Source organism: Lissotriton vulgaris, unplaced genomic scaffold, assembly GCF_964263255.1.
Source record: "Lissotriton vulgaris unplaced genomic scaffold, aLisVul1.2 SCAFFOLD_417, whole genome shotgun sequence".
Lineage (NCBI taxonomy): Eukaryota > Metazoa > Chordata > Amphibia > Caudata > Salamandridae > Lissotriton > Lissotriton vulgaris.
Window position 1 is genome coordinate 496,182 of NW_028250820.1, and position 14,697 is coordinate 510,878.

The following is a 14,697-nucleotide window of genomic DNA, read 5'->3' on the forward strand; positions in this document are numbered from 1 at the left end:
GGCAATATGCAAATCAGTCTGACCCTGTGCCTCATGGGAACAGTCCAGCCTGAACTGCCAAGCCATGCCTTCCCTGGACCGGAAACAAGCTTCCTAGGACCGGTTTATGACATTACAGTCGTCTTCAGCCAGGCTTGCTTGAATCCAGTGGCAAAGTGAGCAAGGGACTCACATCTGAGCATACCCTGCCAACTTATGGCAAACAAAGCAGTACAAAAGTGGGTGGTAATGGACGGAGCATCTGAACCAATCAAACACTCACACCCAGTCAACAGATCTGGGTTTAATCCATCACCGTTCTTTAGCCCACTCTGCCACCCCAGTTCAGACATGGCCATATGCAAATCAGTCTGACCCTGTGCCTCATGGGAAAAGTCCAGCCTGAACTGCCAAGCAGTGCCTTCCCTGGACCGGAAACAAGCTTCCTAGGACCGGTTTCTGGCATTACAGCCGTCTTTAGCCAGGCTTGCTTGAATCCAGTGGCAAAGTGAGCAAGGGACTCACGTCTGAGCATACCCTGCCAACGTATGGCAAACAAAGCGGTACAAAAGTGGGTGGTAATGGACGGAGCATCTGAACCAATCCACCACTCACACCCAGTCAACAGATCTGGGTTTAATCCATCACCGTTCTTTAGCCCACTCTGCCACCCCAGTTCAGACATGGCCATATGCAAATCAGTCTGACCCTGTGCCTCATGGGAAAAGTCCAGCCTGAACTGCCAAGCAGTGCCTTCCCTGGACCGGAAACAAGCTTCCTAGGACCGGTTTCTGGCATTACAGCCGTCTTTAGCCAGGCTTGCTTGAATCCAGTTGCAAAGTGAGCAAGGGACTCACGTCTGAGCATACCCTGCCAACGTATGGCAAACAAAGCGGTACAAAAGGGGGTGGTAATGGACGGAGAATCTGAACCAATCCACCACTCACACCCAGTCAACAGATCTGGGTTTAATCCATCACCGTTCTTTAGCCCACTCTGCTACCTCAGTTCAGACATGGCCATATGCAAATTAGTCTGACCCTGTACCTCATGGGAACAGTCCAGCCTGAACTGCGAAGCCATGCCTTCCCTGGACCGGAAACAAGCTTCCTAGGACCGGTTTCTGGCATTACAGCCGTCTTCAGCCAGGCTTGCTTGAATCCAGTGGCGAAGTGACGGCTGATAGCCAGAAACCGGTCCTAGGATGCTTGATTCCGGTCCAGGGAAGATATGGCTTGGCAGTTCGGGCTGGACTGTTCCCATGAGGCACAGGGTCAAGACTGATTTGCATATGGCCATGTCTGAACTGGGGTGGCTTGGTGATCAAAATAACGATGGATTAAACCCAGATCTGTGACTGGGGGTGAATGCTTTGCCATTGTGCAACATTCTGTCCATCATCTTGTGTGTTTTGCTGTTAACACTTCCTGGTTGGCACTGTTGGCAGCCAATCAGGTCGCAGGCACGAGATTGGGAGGGTTCACAGATCTTCCATGGCCATATTTTTATATCTGAGAATTGTTTATATTTCCCAGGAACTACTGGCAGATTTACACCATTAAATATAAATAGTGCTTTCTGGACCAAGAGCTACCTTTTTGCCAAAATTGGTGTAATACCGTTAAGCAGTTCAGGCTGTTGCCATGTCTAAAGTTTCCAATGGAAATTAACATGGTGAAAAAGCATTTTGTGACCCCCCCTCGCTTGACGAATCACCCCAAAACTTTCAACACAACAGCTGAGTGAGCGATTAGTTTTAAAAATATTGCAGATGCTTTTTGAATAGGAACAAGGTCCTATCCTAACTATAACTACCTATTATAAATACACACATATATACATATATATTCGATTTAGAAAGAGCATAGCACTCCAAGGCAGCTCATTATTTATACAAAAAAATCTAGTAAACATAGGCATTGGACCATCTTGAGATATGCAGGTTCATATTAACATCAGTTAAATTTGAGATTTACATATTTAAATTAACTCAAATCAAAACAATCTATTTGCCCAAATCATTGAAATGTGTGTATGCATTCCGAATAACACATAAGTATTTCTATATTGATAAAGTTACACTAGCCGACATTTTGATTGGTTCTAATACTTCATATGCACATTAACAATACTCCTAGGGCCAGATGTAGGTCGCCAATTACCGACCGGTATTTGGGATTTGGCATGTAGGGGGCATTTTATTTACAGAATCGGTATATTTACCGATTCGGTAAATTTACAGAATCGGTAAAATACTGAATCGTTAAATTTACTGATTCTGTAAATCAAGATGTAGGTGGCACTGTAATCAGTGCCATAGGCCCTTACCAAATCGTTATTTACCATGGAATACTATTCCATGGTAAATAACGAATCCAGTGTACATGCACATCTGTGCATGTACACCTGTGCCATGTGGCACACAGACATGCCCTGTGTGTCACATGGCACACAAGCCAGAAACAGGGGTGCAACAGGGTGTCAAAGTGACACCCTGTCACCCTTGCAAATTCAGTAATTTTACAGTTTCTGTAATTACAGAATCGGTATTTGCCATTGATTCCTATGGGCTTCAAGGCCCATAGGAATCAATAGCAAATACTGATTCTGTAATTACCGAATCTTACAGATTCGGTAATTCTAAAATAAGAATTACCTACATCTGCCCCCTTCCTATTTACCTACTCTTAAATACCGAATCGGTAAAATGTGGTATTTAAGAGTAGATAAATAGGAATTACCTACATCTAGCCCCAAGTGACTTAGGCCTAGATGTAGGTAATAGCAATTTACCGAATGGTAAATACCGAATTTAACAGATTTGGTATTCACTATTCGGTAATTGCTATGTAGGTAAAATATTCGGTAAAAATACTGAATCTGTAAGATTCGGTAATTACCGATTCTGTAATTACAGAATCGGTATTTGCCATTGATTCCTATGGGCCTTGAAGCCCATAGGAATCAATGGCAAATACAGATTCTGTAATTACAGAATCGGTAAAATTACCGATTTTACAAGGGTGACAGGGTGTCACTTTGACACCCTGTTGCACCCCTGTTTCTGGCTTGTGTGCCATGTGACACACAGACATGCCCTTAGGGCATGTCTGTGTGCCACATGGCACAGGTGTACATGCACAGATGTGCATGTACACTGGAATTCGTTATTTACCATGGAATAGTATTCCATGGTAAATAACGATTCGGTAAGGGCCTGTGGCACTGATTACAGTGCCACCTACATCTTGATTTACAGAATCGGTAAATTTACCGATTCGGTATTTTACCTATTCTGTATATTTACCGATTCGGTAAATATACCGATTCTGTAAATAAAATGCCCCCTACATCTCAAAAGCCAAATACCGGTCGGAAACGGCCGAAATCGGTCGTTTCTGACCGGTATTAAGGCTCCTACATCTGGCCCTTAATGACATATATACAGCCCAAGTGGGCATGTAATTTAATTTCAAGCATTTATACCCTCACAAATAATACTAATGCAAATACTCTAATCCAAAACAAACAGTTCTTCATATTATGTTGTTTATTTTATGTGGCTTAATATATTACTTGGGATAGCCAGAGCGCTTTCTTTAAGGCCGGTTTGTGATACATACGCACTTGCCATTTCCAGAGGGAGGAGATTAAGTGGTCTCTCCAAGCTAAACAAAGCTAATGTTCCTCAATTAGATGTACATGTGTGCGAATCCATAGTTCTGTGTCTGTTTCTGTAGCCTGTGTGTGCGTGTACAGTATAAACTGTCTGTAAAATCCCGCAGGACAAAACAGGCACCTTCATACTCTGTGATGCTACCTAACTCCTGGAAGCTCCTTATAAGTAATTAAAATGAGATTAATGACATACAGTTAAATACGTGATGAATACGCAGAATATTTATAAGGAAGATAAGCTGAATTTCCTGTGATTAAGTATGTTACACCTGAGGGCGTTTGCCCAGAATTAAGTTGCAATTTACCGAACTTTTTAAATTAAGAAATCAGAGGACCAGTAAGATCCGAGTTCAGCCTTTTTACATTTTGATGTTTAACGTCTCTTTCTTAATATCCTGCAGGTTTTCTCAGATCACTGCCCTTACCTGATGGGCCCCATTGAATACCTGAAGGACTTTGTCACCCCTGACACAGACATTAAGGTTAGACACTTTAATCATCTTCACGGGGAACCCCCTTCTACTCTGATGTGTTTTTCTTGCTTTCATCACGTTTCAGTCACTATGGAAACTACACTAAATCTGTGATTTATGTCAACAGGCGAGGAGAAGGAATTGTCAATTTATTCTGCATTCCCTTTAGGTGTTTAGAGTGAGTGTGTGTGCAAGGACATCTTAGAAGCGCCTAGGCTGTTGCATGCCATGGCATTCGTTGTAATGCTTGTAATAGAATGAAGACCATTGCTTTTTGTTAATATATACTTTGCACATTCATAGATTGCTAGGGTATTCAGTGCAGTAGCAAGCAAGCTGCCTGTGAAATGAGCTATGAATTAAATGTTCCTTAATGATATGGATTAGTTGGGCTATATATAGCCTGAACACAAAAGACCTCCGATATAATGGTGTGACTGTTAACCACATTGAAGGTATGCTAATGGCATTTTTAAAGATGTTTCAGACTAATCAAAATGTCCTCACAGGTTATCTTGCTCTGAAAAATGTATTTCTGGTGATTACCGTTTTAAAGGATTACGCGGTGTTTGCCATTCCTGTTTTCGTCAAAGGCCATCTGCCACCCTAGGCTGCGTGTCTCATTGCTTAAGTGGGGAGATGCACGGGGCCAGGGAGTGAGCCGGGCCTACACTTTAAAACATGTTAGGTTTGATGACCCCTTTCTATGCGGTTTAATCAACCAGAGAAGCAATTCCTTGGTAAAAGACAATCCTCTGCCATTGCCGGCTTTTCTCTTTTTACGATGCCAGTAGGGGAAGGATTTCCTTTGCAATCCTTCCTATGCATGAGCAAATACATGGCTAGAGCTGGGCCGAAATATCCTTTGCAATTTAAAAAGCGCTTCCTCGGAAATTGTGAATCAATGCGCTGAAAACACTGCTGGACTCCAAGATCTCCTTTCCTTAACCCCTCCCCTGCTGGTGACGGAACCACTCCGTCATCAGCCGCGGTCGCGCTGTGCTGATGACGGAGCGGTTCCGTCACGGCCCGCTCGGCACGCCTGCGCGGCACGGATTCCACGCCTGCGCTGAGCGTTCCATTGAGCGGGCGGGGCCGAGAAGGAACCGCTCCGTCATGAGCACAGCGCAACCGCGGCTGGTGACGGAGCGATTCCGTCACCAGCATGGGCGCGCCGCGTGCCCCCCCCCGCCCCCTTAGCACTGCGGCGGAATAGCCGCCGCAGTGAAGGGGTTAATGCTGACTGTATTGTCACCAAGAACTGTTTTTTTTTCTGTTATGTATTTTCTGTGAATCTTCGGAGTAATGTGAAGACGATATCCTTTTTAAAAACGACTTTTATTACGATTTGTGAGATAGACCATTATTCTATTGAGAGTGTTTAGAATCTGCAGGAGTCATAAGGCTCATCTGGTGATCGTACAGACTTCGTGATATGATGTTTTCAAAACACTAATTACAACCTTAACACTTAATTTAGAGGGATGGTATAATGCCTTCCCCCCTGCCCGATTTAGAGATTGAGGGAATGCGTTTTCCATGGTGGTTGACCTGCCACCATCTGGTATTGGGAATGCCGTATGCACAGGTCGAACATGTTGGCTTCCGGCTTCCTGGTTTAGGGTTGCCAGTCTGCCGGATGGTGTCTGTTTTGTGATATGCAGAACTTTAGAGCATTGTTACTAAAGACAGGGGTCCCTAGAAAACGAATATTAGAAACCAAATCAACATATGCTAAATAGACAATATGCTTCTGTGTGTCACAGGTTTGTGCCCCCTTGATAATAATTTTGTTACCACTTATATTGTTCAAATAAACTCTGTCCGGCTTGAAAAAGAGCATTTTGTCTATTTAGCATATGTTGATTTGGTTTCTAATATTCGTTTTCTAGGGACCCCTGTCTTTAGTAACAATTACGTGCCCAAGGTCCCTAGTGTATTGCCTTTGGGTTTCCCTTGTTTCTTTAAAAAGTACTTTAGAGCATGGCAGTCTTAGAATTGCACCCAAGTTTCCGTGGCGTACTGTGACACTGACATTTCTAACACATCAGGGGAAATGTTTGTGCGTCCGGGTTACATTTCCATGACCCGGATGGTCCGCCGCGGTGGCACCGAAGGCCAAGTCAATGAAGTAAAGTAAAGGTTACATGGGGCTGGAGCCATGAAGGGAGTTGATATGGGGCTAGTGTCTCAGGCAAATGGCAACTGGAGCAGAATCATGGTAGTAGGGAATGTGATGGTGAGCAGACCACCTTATAGGTATCAGATTCTACTTGCTTTAGCAAACACTGATTGTGTGAGCATGGCACGCATTTGAAAAGACACTCATGGAGATGTTTCAGTAAAGAAACAGAGCTCCCAAGGACCACTGCCTACTCCTAAAAAATGACACAGTAACGTTTCATTTTTCTGTTTTTTAAATGCATTGAATTTTACTTTGAGGAAAATGGACTGCATTAAAAAAACTGCTTTATTTAAAAAGTAGTCACAGACATGGTGGTCTACTGACCCCAATAGCCACCATCCCCGGGAGTGCTGCCATTCCTAATGTGGTCGCAAATTGCACCTGTCTGAGGAATAATAATTAGGCAGACAATTTGCGATCTCATTAGGAATCGCAAACAGTGTTTGAGATACTGTTGTACATTCCTATTTGCGAGTCGGCCCTTAGTTCGGGTACTTCCAGTTTGCTGCACCTCGAATTAAAAGGCGTGTTTAGACTTCAACAATGAGTCTAATATCTTGCTAACTTGAAAGGTTTCTGTTGCTCTTGCATAATATTGAGGCTAAGTCAACAATTCTTTCCTGACTTTGGAAACTTAAGGTCACACATAAAAAAGACAAGTGAAAAAAGTGGTTGCAACTATTGTGCTGACTTTTTGTGACCTGTCTCCGGTTTTGCACTGCCTGATTACAAAATGTTCACTTGCAGGGGGTGGCACATATTGACCTACCTAATGATTATTAATTGATCAGGTCATATCTACGACCCTTTATCGTTGACTTCAAACAAACGGATGCACCTGGCAAGGAACAGCAGACCACCACCCGTGTGCACTTACACCAGACAGTAGCCTTTTTTTTCATAAAAACAGCTCATGTCCCTTAAAGGAAGGATGCTCCTTAAAAATACTGTCCTATTTTGAAAAACATGAAGGAGAGCAGGCAGAGGTAAAGTGGACCATTACGCACTTCCCCCGAAGTCACCCAACACCATTCACAAATGGGAAGGTGTCCACTTTGAAAATCAGTTGCTAGTTCCTTTTAGGTGTCAGTAACCGATCAATGGTTTGCTACAGCAGCTGAAGACACATGCCATTGATGCATGCCATACTGAATCGCAATTAGAATATAGTGCCCCTTTCATGCCCCTTCCTAATTGTGATTCACTGAGACTCACCTAACTTATATGGTGAATCAGAAAGCCTTTTCCAAGTGACAAAATGGGTTGAATACATACCTAAGAGTGATTTTGTAATCACAAACCCTTTAATTTTGTGTCTCACAGGGATTGTGATTGCAAAATGGCTTTGTAAATCTGGCCCTTAATTCGAAAGATAGAAGTCCATTGGTTGAATAATTTATAGATTTATGTAAGGAGTACAGGCCTTCAGTGTGAGTTATTACATACATATTACATGCGTATAGATAGTAGAAGCCAGGCGATGCTTGTGCTATGTCATCTTTATCTTTTCCCATTGGTTTAGAAAGCTGCCATATTCCTGATAAGGTCACTCTCAGATGCTTTTCTTTTGTTTAGATCGAATTAGCCAATTTCACTACTGCATTCACATTTGTAGATTTTTTCACGCTGAGATATTTTGTGGAATACATCTAAAAGAGATTTGTTGAAGAGTTCCTAATTAATTCTGTAGTTTTGCATTTTGCCTGCAGCCCGCTCTTTAGCTCACCTCTTTTGCATGGTCTGAATTCTTTGACCAATTTCTTTTGTGGACAGTTGCCAGCGTGTTCACTGTGAGACACTGTCTGGCTTTCTCCCTGCGAGATGCCACAAATCAGCAATAAGAGCACTCTAAGAGGATCCTAGGGGGTGGGTTAGAGGAAGAATGCAAATGTACTACTAATCTTTTGACATTTGCGACTTTGTGTGTATATGATTAAAAGAAAGGTCAATTTACAGCAGGAAAAATCTCTCTTGAACGCAATGATCTTCAATAGATTTTGAAAATAAAAAGAAATGCTTCATTCGGCGATGCGCTGAGTAAGTGGTTTTATTTGTTTATTTTTTGTTCCCTATCCCGGCGTATTCGACTTCTGCCCTGCCTTGTCCCTGCCCGACCTACCTGTACCGCCGGCTGCGACTACTATTAACTACTCAATAGGAGCCGGGCAAAAAAATCACACACCGAAATGTGAAATGTATGCACTAATGTGCATGTGTTCATGTTAAGGGGCTGCTTGAATCTTTTTGTTGGCACAGTAGTAAGTGCATGATCCCCTCGGTGGTAAAGGGCATTTACTGCCAATCTGTGCCCTGCAATTTTAGGTCTTGCCTAGCAGTGCAGCGCACATGCGCTGCACGCTCTGCGAGGGCTATTGTGATCGAGGAGATTTCAGAAGGGGACTTGAAGCCCCTCCCTTTATTTTCATTGACTGGCGTCATCGTTTATGTTAAACAGTGGCCTCTGATTGAAAAGGAGGCTTCTTTCTTACTGACCTGGCTCCATTTGGGACTGCCCATCCGGACTGGATCTTTTGCTTGACTTCTGTCGTGAGGGTATTTCTTATCTTTATGATGTGCAATATAACATGGCACTAAAAGTTGTCCCAGCAAAGCCCTTTTACAACCCATTCAAAGAACAGAAGGTTCAACTTCCCCAGCCCAGGGTCTGTTCCTTTTCCTTCCCCTCACTTTTCGCATTTGTGGCCCCTCTTATTTTTTTAAAGAAATGCCTGCAACGTACATCGGCGCATTACTGACCCCCACTTCACTCCCCATATGCCAGGGCGAATCACTTCATTAGCGTCTGGTTCTACCGCAGCGCTACATGCATGCATCACATGAAACAAGAGCTTCTGTGTAGACATATTTTACATACAGGCGCTTAGTTTAGGAAATTAAGCCCTCTTTTAAACGTGCTGTGGAATCAAAACAAATTCATGTAGGATGGGAAATAATAATTTGCTAGGTCACATGATCCCATACGCTTAGCCTACATTTTAAAACGAACTATGAGGAAATCTAATGCCGGCTTCTGCCGTCGATGAAATAATGTGGGAGGAAAACGCGCTAAGAGGAATTTCGCATGTAAAAGGCACGCTGGGGCAACCCTAAAAGGTGTATGTGGCAGGGTTGGTGTCTATATTATGAACAATACAGACGGCAAGCAAACGGTCTACATGTGTATGAGCAACAACGCGATTTTAACAACTTTCATTTGCCAGTCTCCCTCACCCCCCCCCACACACACACAAAAACCTAATGCAATTTCGTCACTGCTAACAGTAGATTAGAATTAGTGGCCCAGGAATGTAAAAATAGCATCCACGAAGCTGTGGAGCGCAACTAAAGAAGGATTAACCATTTGTGTGTACGTGTGCATGGGTGGGTGATGCACTAGGGCACACTATAGAAAGTTTAACGTAAATGATGTTTAAAGTCAAACCAGGTGGGAGACGAACCCTCATTTTGATGGGGAGTTCTGTTTACGGTGTCTCCCTCCTCCGTGATGCTACTTCCTGGAACAACTTCCATCAGACAGGGGCTCTAATCTCTGCACTGGGTGGTCTGCCGGCCTCTGGGAGAGGTTTGTTTGATTGTGTATTTAAAAGACCACTACACAAGCGGATGAGGGAACTTTGCTGTGTGTTCTTTTCCTGTGAATTTGTTGGACTTTTTGAGAGATGACACACTCACTGCACATAATATCCACCCTTTTGAAACGCAGAATTCACCAAATACTATTTTTTCCTCGTCTTCTCACTTATGCATACAATAATGTGTGCCTGCGCTGACCTCAGTGTTTCTTTCCCAGTGACGTTGTTGTTAGCATGGGGTTAACCCCATTGTATTTCAATGCCTCGCCTGGGTAGTAAGCTCTATATATAATTTCGAACATTACTCGTATGGGTAAAAGACCATAGGAAACAATAAATATGGCTTAACTGGGAAGTGCATGTCTCACTATCGTGTGCAGCCTCACTCACTCGTGCCTGCTTTGCAGAAATGCATAAAAGAGCATTATCCCAAGCAGAGCTATAATCTATGTACAATTGTGTGTGTGGACTGGAAATTCCTCTGCATAGTTGCAAATGGGATTAAAAAAATTTCTGGAGTGCATCTGGAAACCTACAACTGTTGCGAGTTTGCATTTATCAAGGGTTAGACCACATGCCAAATCCTTGATAAATGAAGTCTGAAATCTACATCCACACGATGACATATATCTGTGGCGTGAATTTTCAATTTTTTGGTAAAATGCGAAAAGTACATGGAAAGTATTTAATGCAAGCTTTCCTTCCAAAACCAAAACATTCACATTAAAATAATTATTGTAATGTTAAACGCTTTAACCTGTGTAAATACTAGGCTTTTTACATGGCTAACAGGGACAAACATAAAACCCAGTTTCAACAAGTAGCATTGGCAAACCCAATAGCCCTGGCTCCAAAGCTGTTGGCTTTGCTGGTGCTTGTTTAGGATAGTTTTTTGAACAGTATTCACTCCAAGAAAGTAACATGTCAAGAAAAATGGTAAATTATGATAAAGGTTACCAAAATACATTCCAGGGTGGCTGCTAGTATTTACTACGCACTCAAACAGTACAGGAGTGAAATGTTGAGGAGACGCTGCGCCAATCTAACACTTGCTGCTAACACTGCCAGGACTCAGCGCTGCGAGGCCTCAGGGTAGTCTATGCGCTATATAAATATAATTTTCATTTCACTAGAGAGCCGCGGGGGCCGCCTGAAGACCGCCCCGCCCCTCCTCTCTGCACCGGGCCCACATAACTTCTTGCGTCTCCCGCTTCGCGGGAGACGCTGCACCAATCTAACACTTGCTGCTAACACAGCCAGGACTACGCTGACCAGAGAGCCACGGGGGCTGCCTGAAGACCGCCCTGCCCCCTCTTCTCTGTTTTGGTCGGGAAGAATATAGGGAGACATCCGCTTCCGCAGCGCGGATGCGCGCAGACTCGCGTCGGTCGAAGCCCGGTCCAAGGGCGGGCCCGTTTGAGTCCGTTCGAGAACGGCTCGAGGACGGGACGGGATACCCCCTAACTTCATCATTTGAAGGTCAATGCAAGCCTAGCCTAATATTGTCATCTATTGCCATCCGGATCCACTACAATAGCCTAATTTGGTAACTTTGAAGACCTAGACAATACAGTTCAAGGGCTGCTATGACGGGCAGGAAAGGAATGAAATCCCTTGTTGATGGGTCCATAGTGGGAACTCTTGACCAATTTCTAGTCAGAGCTTTTGCCGTGTTAGCTAAAGAAATTACTATGACTGAAAAAAAGACTCTATGGATATTGCTTTCCAAAAACGTTCATCATTGTGCATCTTGGCCAGCACCCAATCCCAATTACAATCATATGCAGTAGACCTTTCTGAACTGGGTAATACCAATGAAGGGGATGGGGAAAGTGTACTGTCCTTGGGAGAAAGTCAGTCTAGCCCCACTGCAAATGTTGCTGGAGAAGAGAGTACGAGACCCCCTCCCTTTACACAACGGGCACAGTCGGTGCCATGCGTTAAGACCCGCTCTGTTTGTAACCTTGAACAGGGGTAGAACCAACCTTCAATAAGTCAAACCCTCAAAAGGAAGCGCGGGGGCGTAAATGCAAAGGGAAAGAACGCGAAAAATTGGAAAACTACTACAGATAACAAGGAGGGTGGACCATCAGTGCTCCACAATCCTGATCCAGGATCTCATACTGGCGAAGCAATAATGTTGCCCTTGACTCCTGGGGATAAGATAACGAAGGAGCTGGGGGCGGACTTCTGGACTAAACTTAAATCGATTTTTAAGAAAACTTGTCTTCCTATTTACGACAGGTTGGACAAAATTGAAAGTAGATTGGTTTGTGTTTAACTGTCATTTGCGTCGGCACAGACTCGGCCCTTACCCCAGGATAAAGCCCCTTCTACTTCTCAACCAATTGTGCTAAATGATGAGAATGCTACGGGCCATTCTAAGGGCCAATTGTTTATGAATGGTGCTTCTGCCTTCCAAGAACCCAAGGCCACAATGTGTAGTCCCCCTAACATTCTTGGGAATTCAAGCTGTTTCAAGCCAAACTGTAGTTGATGCAGGGATTATGACAGTTGGAGTCAATAGGGCGACACCACACACCTTGCATTCAATTAGAGATAAGCCCAATGTGCTGCAAGATAAAAGACTGCCGCATATTGATCTCCCCCCTCAAGCCATCCCCTAGGCGGTGGTGCTTGTGGATGTCCCTAGTCTAGCTGATGGAACAATGGAGGAATATAGGGATCTAAAGAATAAGTGCATTCACTGGCTTAATTTACATCGCCCATTACCGGTGAATGTATCGGCGGAAATTCTTTTTGCAAGACGTTTAGATTGGGTGGGTGCACAAAAAAAAACAATAGAGGGAGATTGCATAATTGTTAACTTCAGGGACAGTAGGGCAGCGGAGCATATTCTTAACTGGTATGGGCCAAGTACAGTGATGAAAATATGTCCCTTACCTGTTACTTACTTCTACCAAGCTCTGTACAAACCCACAGGAAATAGGTTGCCCGAAAGAGAAATAGAATATAGGGGCAACGAAGGGGGTACAATGCTGTTTAACAGATTTGAAAGGTTATCAGGGCTGGAAGATTGTGATTGACAGTCCTCCCTGTTAAGGGGGGGACAAGCTCGAAGGTGCATAGGCAGGAAAAATTGAACACAGAATTGGTTAGCACTGGAGCTGGGGAATATGACAGGGATGGTGGAGTAACCCTTGGCCCTAGAGGACCTGACCCAGCAATCGAGATTGTCAGCCAGGTCCCTATAGGTATAGCAATCCCATCACCCATACACACAGGAGATTTACCAACTACGATCTCTCCCCTAGCCAGGCTATGTGTTTCCTTGGGTTGGTCAATCCCTGATGGTGGAAAGTCATATGCAGCCAGGAGTACCCCAATGATCTCATGGAATCTCGCGGGTATGGGTTCTAAACTGGTATCACCCGAGTGGTCTGATTTTATTGACACTTTTGATATTTGTCTCTTTCAGGAGACATGATTAGCTGACCCTGTTTTCCGCTTGGGTTATCTTAATTTGTATGTCCCAGCGGTCAAGAAAGATAGGGGCCATCCAGCGGGTGGGATAGTAACATGGATTAGACAGGACTTGAACTGTAATATTGTACAAGTTTCTGTCTGTAGTAATGATAGCCTCACAGTGAGACTTAGTGCACCCTCAGGTATTAGGATAGACATTTTTAATGTCTATGCAAGGGGTAACACAGGGGGCGAAAATCTGAGGTTATAACTGCTCTAGAAGGGCTGCTGACGATCATGCCCTCTAGTACCCTGCCGCTTATTGCTGGGGACTTTAATACTACTTTCGAGCCACTAGGGCATGACAACCAGTACTTTGCAGAGGAGGAAGATTCTAGGTGGAACTTTCCCCACCTTAAACTGGCTCCTATAAAAAAAATGGACGGAGGTGGCCATCCAATTAAAAGGCCTGTGCCTGGGTAACCAGCTGAGGGCAGCTAATGGACGTACAGCGTCAGATAGGATGGGAAATAATACCTTCGATAATGGCTACAGAACGAGTCGTATTGATTATCTGCTTGTTCATTTAAGACTGTGGCGCTATCTAAGGGACATGGGGGTAATGGGCAGAATAGAAAGTGATCATAACCCACTAACAGTAGTTTTTAACTTCTTGCTAGATAAGGGTGCACCACTACAGCAGGAGGACATAGTACTAGATCGTGTCCTAGCAAATGATATGCGCCATATAAAGTGGAGTAAAATAGCTAATACCCCGGTAATTTTAGCGGAAATTAATAAGGATGTTATTATTGCACTAGCAGAGCTGGAGACTAGCGAAACTAGAGAAGATTTCCGCTCCTCTGTGTCTGTTGTCCATTCAAATCTTTTTGAGCACCTAAAAGCCCATTTTTGTAAGCCTAGGGAGGGACAGAAAAATAAAAACAAGAGCAAAAAAAAACAAGTTGCCTGGTATAATGAGTCATGCCGAAAGGCTTGGATAAGTCTTGGGAAAGCCCTAAGGGCAGGGGATACACCCCAGGTGAGGGCTGCTAGGGGCTGGTACAGGAAGAACCGGGCTGAGGCTAAAAAGTCCTGGTAAAAGGTTAAAGTAGCAGGAACTAAAAGACGCTTGTGTGGATAGGAATTCCAAACTGTTTTGGGACATCTTTAAATGGGATAGGGGAGGCTGTCCGGATCGCCCCCAGAATAATGTGGCCATGGATGCTTGGGTTGATTATTTTAGACCACAGTATGCCCTAAGCAGTGTTGAAGAGTGCCATGGCCAATTAGACTATACCTATTATAAGGAAGCAGCTTTTACTATGGCAGAGGTAGATAAAGCATTAGATACGGTAGCGGG

The 14,697-nt window shown here is 43.9% G+C and overlaps 1 protein-coding gene across 1 annotated transcript in view; it reads left to right on the forward strand.

Annotated features, from left to right (window-relative positions):
- Positions 1–14,697, forward strand: part of LOC147663105 (nck-associated protein 1-like) — a 1,078,872-nt gene that overhangs the window by 472,303 nt on the left and 591,872 nt on the right. Inside the window, exon 10 of the mRNA XM_086950676.1 lies at positions 4,059–4,139. Coding sequence (XP_086806802.1) covers positions 4,059–4,139 — 81 coding nt within the window. The remainder of the gene's footprint in view (positions 1–4,058; positions 4,140–14,697) is intronic.